At 40.5% G+C, this 8,355-nt stretch overlaps 1 protein-coding gene across 1 annotated transcript; it reads right to left on the bottom strand.

The window, feature by feature from the left end:
• Positions 1-755: 755 nt before the first annotated feature.
• alas1 (aminolevulinate, delta-, synthase 1) lies at positions 756-7,313 on the bottom strand. The gene is made up of 11 exons (XM_015959104.3): positions 7,170-7,313; positions 6,124-6,357; positions 5,672-5,854; positions 5,458-5,598; positions 5,112-5,331; positions 3,871-4,055; positions 3,590-3,769; positions 3,305-3,469; positions 1,464-1,732; positions 1,207-1,369; positions 756-1,085 (listed from the first exon to the last, which is right to left on the bottom strand). The coding sequence occupies exons 2-11, from the start codon at positions 6,326-6,328 to the stop codon at positions 925-927; spliced, it is 1,872 nt and encodes a 623-aa protein (XP_015814590.1). The 5' UTR covers positions 6,329-6,357; positions 7,170-7,313; the 3' UTR covers positions 756-924.
• Positions 7,314-8,355: the final 1,042 nt, after the last annotated feature.

The following is an 8,355-nucleotide window of genomic DNA, read 5'->3' as shown; positions in this document are numbered from 1 at the left end:
TTACAAGGCAGTCAGAATACATAGGAAATCTGACCTGAGCCCTGGATGCACAAGAAGTGCTACTGCCTTTAAATAACTACTAAATTCCACATAAATAACCAACAATGCTAGAATAGAGCTATTTAAAGACTGCTGTTCACAGACTAGCAGTTAGATCTCAACTACAGCAGCTATTGTTTCAAAATGGCAATCAAGTACAAAATCTACAACAGGTACAATCATTTATAACTTTACCACGGAAATGTGCTCCACATTGACCAGAAAATTATGAAATGTTTGTTTTAAACAGATTTGACTCAATTTTGACAATGTAGTTTGTCTGAAATACTTTATTGCTAGATTTCTCCCCACTTTCATCCCAATCTTGTATGTTTACTCGAGTCTTTCTGAGATGAGATTTCTGTTTGTTACACTGCAAGCTTCCCTATTGAAAGGTCTCAAGAGCTCCTAACTGGACTTAAGAGTGTGCACACTACTGCTCATGATTAAATTAAGGAGGTGGCCTTAGGCATCACCCTTGCAACACTTAGAACACAGACTTTAATCTCCTCCCAAGGAGGTAAACAACCAAAGGTGATTCAAGGTACCAAAGCCTCAGCTATACGGCTCATCATGAAGCTTAAACCCTCCACCTGTTTGTCAGAACTGGTAAAGACGTGCTATTCCTGCACTTAGGAAGGAAGTCAGTCTCCATGCTGATGCAAGTCCAACTCACTCTGGGCTCAGCCAAGCAGTCAGTCCACAAAATGCAAACATTTATTTTCTTAATATTTTATTTGGAGGTTATTATAGAACATCTGAACATAGAATATTTTAAATAGCTCACATAATAGGACATATCAAAGATGAGTAATACATTCTATGACAGTGATAGAGGAATGAGTGTGTATGTGCCGCTCCGAGCCAGCAGTGGTTTAGTAGTGTTTACGCGCAGGCTGATATAGGGTGGCTTAGGCCACTGAAGTAGGATTTCTCCCGCTCACTCATCAGCTCAAAGTGCAGTGGCTGCTGGCAGAAGGTACACTCTACTGATGAGTGGGGCCTCAGATCCATCCCCACCTCCTTCCACGTCTGCACCAGCCTCTCTGCAGAGACAAACACAAACTCAGGTCCTGTGTTTCATTTCATTTCCAAATGAACTTTGAAGATCCTATTTTGAATTTAATAACAATAAGCTTGTTTTTTTTTATTTTTCCATCATCTCACCAACAAAGTACTTCATCATCTCAGGGGTGTGGTGAGGAGTTGGGGCGATGCGCAGGAGCTCATCCCCTCTTGCGACAGTGGGATAGTTGATGGCTTGCACATAGATGTTGTGGCGGTTCATCATGATGTCACACACTTCTGTATTTTTCTCAGCGTCTGACACCTAAGATGAAAAAACAAGACACATAATGTGATTAAAAAGTGTAAATAAGGGTTTGTTATGTAGAATTAACCTGGCCGCGTGTACGTTAGCTCACCCGGATAGGGATGATGTGGCTGGGGCAGTGAACGACAGGCAGCCCTGAGTCCATCAGCATCTGTCTGAGCAGCTTGACATTACGTTGGTGTTTACGTCTCAGCGTGCGACCTTCTTCACTTTTCAGGACCTGGATGGACTGTCTGGCTCCAGCCAGGAGCATCGGTGGCAGGGAGGTAGTGAAGATGAAACCAGCGGCGTAGGAGCGCACCGTGTCCACCAGGGCTGAGGTGCTGGCAATGTAGCCGCCCACACAACCAAAAGCTTTGCCTGCAAATGAAGAGGACATAAATTAATTCTGCGATTTAGAAAAACGTTTGGAGTAATCATTGAAAACTAATTTAAAAACACTGATTTATAAAAAAGCTCACACACTTTTAACCTCTCTCTAACAGCTGTTACACAAGAGCTGCAGAAATAATCAACCCTTCAGCCTGACAGCCACACAAGGAAACTCAATCAGAGCGCAATGAGAGTCCACGGTCTCCTAGCAACAGCAGAGTTGCTCCTGCTCCTTTGAGCTCTCTGGCATATTGGATGACAACAACTGAGGTTTAATCCTCACGATAACACAAACACAAAGAGCACCATGAGTCTGGGAGTGACTGGGAGGTTTGGCCCAAAGAAGAGAGCAAAATAAAACACCATAGTAGAAATCAAGACCATTTGTCTAAGTCATCAGTAGGGTTGGGCATCGAGCATTGAGCATTGATTGGAACCGGTTCCAACTGTTCATTTTTCCCAGAATCCCTCAACGTTTTTTTTATTTTGATTCCTAGTTTCAATTCCTAGAATGCCGGTGAGGAATCCGCGGCCGATCTCCGTGAAAAATAAACGTGATCTGCAAATTGTGATCAATGCTTTTCAGAGCTGATCACACCAGCGGTCTGTGTGCAGCACCGAGTCCCCCCTCCCCCCACCCGGCTCGCAGCGGCCAAATATAAACAAACGCGTCTGCCGAACTTTTACTCCGTAATATAAACTTTAACTCCTGCAGCGTAGAGGAAACTTGTTCAAATACGTCAACACGGTGGATTTAATAGAAGCTTTAAAGAACAAACTCTAGACGGTGTGAGGCGAGTTTGTCTCACTGCAGAAATAAAAACACACACAAAGCGTCAGAAGGCTGAACAATAACCTGTAGAAAAAAGTCATCATGCTAGACAAGCTTCTCTGTGGTGAACCACACCAGCTTCTGCCACAATAAATAATAATAATAATAATAATAATAAATCACACACAAAGTTGTGAACATTTTAATTTCCTTTCTGAACTATTTCTGTTGAGAGTTTTCATGTTTAAAATCTGTTAGTTACTGACAGCAGCTACATTTAGGTTTCACTTTCTGTCCTGTCTGAATGCTGCTGCAGCATGGAGGTGTAGTTCTCAGTCATCCTGGACATGATCATCCTGAGAGTTTTAGCTGAAAACAGCTGGACGTTTCTGGATATGTTGGAGACATTTAGCCTCTCATCCCAGAGGCTTCTTCCAGACTTTGGTCGTGGTCAGAAACAAACACACTGGTTGTTCTGCAAGTCTTTTTCAATTTTTCTCCAAAACATGTTTTTGTCTAAGTGATGGCGATGTTATTGTTTGTAGAGTTAGAATTCATGTTGAAGTTAAGATTTCATCTAGTAGGATCGTGGTTAGCTGGCTCATGTAAAACATGTCCTGTCTTCAAAGAATCGGAATTGGGAATCGATAGGAACCGGAATCGAAGCGAGGAATTGGAATCGGAATCGTTCACAAATCAAATGATGCCCAACCCTAGTCATCAGTAGCGTGGACATGTTAAAAAAGTTAAATATAATCACTCTGCTTTAGAAGAGATTTGATTCTTACCTAAAGTTCCTGAAATGATATCCATCTTGTGCATAACCCCATCCCTGTCCCCGATCCCGCCTCCTCTGGCACCGTATAGACCTACAGCATGAACCTCATCAACAAAGGTGATGGCGCCAAACTCATGGGCCAAGTCGCACATCTCCTCTAGAGGACACACAGCACCTGTGACATGGAGAAATGATAGGACAAAGCGGGTCATCCAGCACCCTGGTCCAGTCAGAACGTTCCTGTGGCAGAGGTAAACAAAACAAGATAAATAAAAGAAAGACAACTAAAACTCACCATCCATGGAGTGGACGGTCTCGAAGGCCACAATCTTGGGTTTGGCAGGGTCTCCCTTCTGCAACATCTCGCGTAGATGAGCCACGTCGTTGTGACGGAATATAAACTTTTTAGCACCACTGTTCCTGATGCCCTGGATCATGGACGCATGGTTGCCTGCATCCGAATAAATCTCACAACCTGGTTACAGATTAAATAGATAAAGGGAATCAGCAAACTTCAAAACAAAGTCCTTTTCTCTCTTTTTTGTTTAATAATTGTGCAGTGCACGGTTCATTTACCAGGCAGCATCTTGGCGAGGGTGAAAAGGGTGGAGTCATTGGCGACAAAGCAGGAGGTGAAGAGCAACGCTGCGTCTTTTTGGTGAAGATCAGCCAGCTCTTGCTCCAGTTCCACGTGGAATTTACTGGTCCCAGAGATATTCCGGGTCCCTCCTGCCCCTGACCCATGCCTATGTAAAGTATCCCTGGAAACAGACAACACGCAGATAAGGAATTGCTCAAATATACTAAGAATTTCTACATAAATAGCTTTCTCGCTTAAAAGGCTTAAAACACAAAAAAGAGTGAGAAAAACAGACAGGCTCAAACAAGACGAAGAATGTATAAAGAAACTATCAGCTGAACTTTAGCCAAATTCCACTCTATTCAATAAAATGGAGTGGCCACTTGTAGCAGTGGGGTTATGTCTACTTACTAACAGAATCTCAGCCTTTCTAGTTTTTTCTATTGCAACTCAGAGCGGGGCAAAAGCTTCAAGGCAATCAGTGGAGCAGACAAGGTAAATTAAACATTTGCCTTGTTGCATAACAGACCCTGCACAAAGAGAACTGGATCAAATGTTCATGGTAGACTACGCAGGCTAACTAGAGATCAACTGATTTGGGTTTTTTCTATTGCTGATGTGTATAAGTGGAGGTTAGCCAATGGACGATGTGCGATGGTGATTTTGGCCGATTTCTACACATATTCCTCCTCTTTTGAAAACGTTTCAAATTGTGTAAAGGAAATGTTAACTACACCTACTCGAATAAATAAACTCTATGCTCATATAACAACAATTCATGGAAAATACCACAAATGAGCACCGACAGTTTGAAATTGTGACTCTCAATATTAATAAAATAAACAAATCTGTATAATGTGCAGTAATATTTGGGAACATGACAGGAAAAGACGTCACACCTTCAAAACATTAAAAGGTGTTACTCTAATAAGGCGGTGGTAAACTGAAGGTCAGAATTGTTTTCAGGTGTATTTATTAGTTTTGACTAGGCTGACTGATCAGCGTGGGACACCTGAATGTTTCTGGTCTCAAAAGCACCACTAGAACACCGAACGCTGATCAAGTCGGTCGTAACAGCGCCACAAAAATAAAAATGATTAGACAATGAGATGCGTGGTGCCCTGCTCCATGAGCTCGGTTTGGTTCGCCAATTTGACAAAAATGTTTTAAACCCTGATGTGTTGGTAGAATGATATATTGGTCTATCCCCAATGCTAACTAATACTTTATTACTTACATGATGGATTGAGCAACTCGAGGGTGTCGACTCATGCCCAGGTAGTCGTTGCTGCACCAAACAGACACCTCCCGTTTCTCCTCCAGAGAGCCAGTGAAGTCATCAGCCATCGGGAATTCGGTGGCCAAGCGGTTCACAGTTTTAAACACACGATATGTGTGGTCGCTCTTCTTCTCTTCAATCTTCTTCTCAAAAAAATCATCATACTCGAAGCGGGACACTGTGACAGGACAGGAAGGTGAAACATGCTCAACTTTGTTGCAACAGAAAGTTGATCAATAAGGAAACTGGATAATACGCAAGACTTGGCCTGCAAAAAAAAAAAACAAAAAAAAAAACACCATACTTCTGCCGAACAAGTTGTCCTGCAGCAGGTGGGTGACCCTCTTTGGACGCTGCTTTAGGAGAGTCTTCATCAAATTCCTTTGCTCCTCAGCTTTACTGGTACTGGTCAAGGATGGCTGCTTCACCTGGGCAGGTGACACCTCTGAACATAAAAAGAACAGTGTTAATACACAGCCTGTTGAACTAAAATGTTATAAATAAATACCAGAAGTTACCTTTCTGGACAGTGCGTACTTCCTCTACATCCTCTTGGAACTCCATGGTAACCTGGCGGACCACACCGCTGTACTTCTGGTTCATTTCAGCAGTCAGGAAAGGACATTTGGAGGCCACCACTTGACCTGCAGGAGCCACGGGATGACCAGCAGGCAGCTTAGGCTCCACTTCCTGTTTAGGGGCTGCAGGTGGAAAAATGTGTACATGTACAGATAACCCTCTCAGGCTCAAAATAAGTTTTGATAAAAGGACAAACAACTAAGTCATTCACGGGTACTTCTGAGCTAAAAAATGCTCATGAAATATGTATGTGAAGTAACCAGGTAGGTAGGTTTTAACTGTTGCAAATCCGCAACGCCTGCCTCCAGCGGGTTAAAAACCAGCATGCTACACAGCTGTACATTTGTTTTTCAAATAGAGAATTTAAACATTTGTCCTTTATCACACTCACCATCAGTTGCAACCTTGGTGTCAGTCTGATGATAAGAAGTTGAAGAGCAAAGTGCTCGAGCCATTGAAGGGGCCATGGGTTTCGAAGCCAGCTCCATCATGATGGGGCAGCGTTGAGCATAAGTGACCAGAGACTTTTTGGATTGTTGGAAGAAGGCCTGAGGCATACCAGCCAAGAACGGGCAACGGCGTATGATCACATCCATTATGAGAAGTGGTGTGCTTGTTAAAAGAGCTAGAAGAAATAAAACAATAATATATTAAATATTAGTTAGCTCAATAGCCAATATAGGTCACACTATCTAAAAATGGAGTTCTGGAAATAGTCGTATACATGGGCCTTGTTCTGTAAAATATAAGTCACACTACTGTCAAGGTCTTTGATAAACCTTTGACGTCAAATTAAGGTTTGTTTTGTCTTAAAAACCAGAAACCTTTCATGTTAAAACTCTAAATGACCATGTCAAGAATTAAAAATACCCATGAAAAAGGATCTGTGTTGCACCTTCACACCTAGGAAAATAATCACTTGCCAGTCACCTCTTTCTTTACTCATTCTAACAAGTGTCTGTGTACTTACAAAACAAAGGGGAAAGTTTTACACAATTCCTAAAAACCCTTCCTCTCCCAGGGACTCCTTCCCAGTTGATGTCAGATTTCCACATTCCAGGACAAAGTCCAAAACTTGTGTACAGTTTCATCCAAAAGATAAAGTTTATAAGGCTAATAAAATGTTTGTAAATAGATAGAAATATCAATTTATAGACTACATTAAGAGTGAAAGCTGGTAAAATCTCGTGGTTTTACTCAGAAACCCGTTCGCAACCTGAAATAAATATAATTTGTGTTAAATATAGTTACATTACTGCCATGTAAAGTACCTGGTGTTAACAAAATAATAATAACTTTTGAACGTAATGCTTTTAGAAAGCATAAAGTTGAATCATATTTAAAGATCTTCCTGTGCTCTCTGAAGGTTGACCTCGCTCAATGTTAGCTAAAATGCTAAAGCCGCCGCCTATGAGGTTAGAACATTAATAAACCTACCTTTAAAATTAACACCAGGTCGTATAATCCTGCTATGCCGTGTGATGAACAAGATAAAAACAAGGTCGTTCCACAGATGTGACCTGAAAATAATGTACTTGTTTTCCTTATAGAGAGTAGATTGTCAGTGCTTCGTTATCCTGCACTGAGGACGAACGAAAAGGACGGCGACGTTCCAGGGTTTATAATACCTCACACTCCCACCGACCCCTACGTCATATTCTCGCGAGATTATTTTCTTGTAATCCATTGATGTAGTATATTGATAACGTATATAAAATATAGATAGTGTAGTAAATAGTAACAAATATAGATATAAATAGTAAATATAGATATAGTAATTTTCAATAAAGTTGAAAAATACATTTATCCTACCCTCATGATATATTAATACTGCCACTAAGCTATTGTTATAACCACACACTAAGTTTTGAAGCAATGGTTTGGAATTATTTTTTTATTTTTATTTTTATTTTTGTTTTTAAACGTGCCCCTCCAGCAAGGCAACCTTCCCTGTATTTTCCTTATTGTTGAAAATTTTAAGTAGGCAATACAGTTTAATTATCACAGTACCCAATTATCACCAGTCTTTTGGCTCTAGAAACGTTATAATGTTCACCGTAATTATCCAAAAGGCTGTTCATATCACCAGGCCATCATTATCAAAACATTGTTTAAACAGTGATTTTTTTGTTTTGTTTCCAAAGATGTCAGATAACATGGAGATATACAATTACAATTATGTTTATATAGTTTTAGTTTGTTGCAAAATACAACTTGTTAAATTTAAGTGGTTTTATGATTCAGCTTGCTTTCATAATAACAGTCATGTAGTATTTTAATCAAAAACAGTACCTGAATCTGAATATTTTAGTATTATTTTGTCTGTCTTATCCAGTATTGATTTCATGTCCAACAACTGATATATAACCATTTAGAAACACTGGTGAAAGTTAATCACTATCGTAAAAGAGCTACTTTTTGGAGGTTAAAATGAAATTTACATGTAAAGCAAATCATAGTTGCCACTGCTATTTGACTAGGACCACCAATTTATATTTGATGGTGACCTCACACCAACTTTACTTCAGTGCTTTGCACTCATTGAATAAATTTCACATTTGTGAGGACAAACACACACACACACACACACACACACACACACACACACACACACACACACACA

The sequence above is a fragment of the Nothobranchius furzeri genome, chromosome 3 (genome assembly GCF_043380555.1).
Source record: "Nothobranchius furzeri strain GRZ-AD chromosome 3, NfurGRZ-RIMD1, whole genome shotgun sequence".
NCBI classification, from domain to species: domain Eukaryota; kingdom Metazoa; phylum Chordata; class Actinopteri; order Cyprinodontiformes; family Nothobranchiidae; genus Nothobranchius; species Nothobranchius furzeri.
Note: the sequence above shows the minus strand (reverse complement) of the source record. Positions and strands in the feature narration are given on the sequence as shown.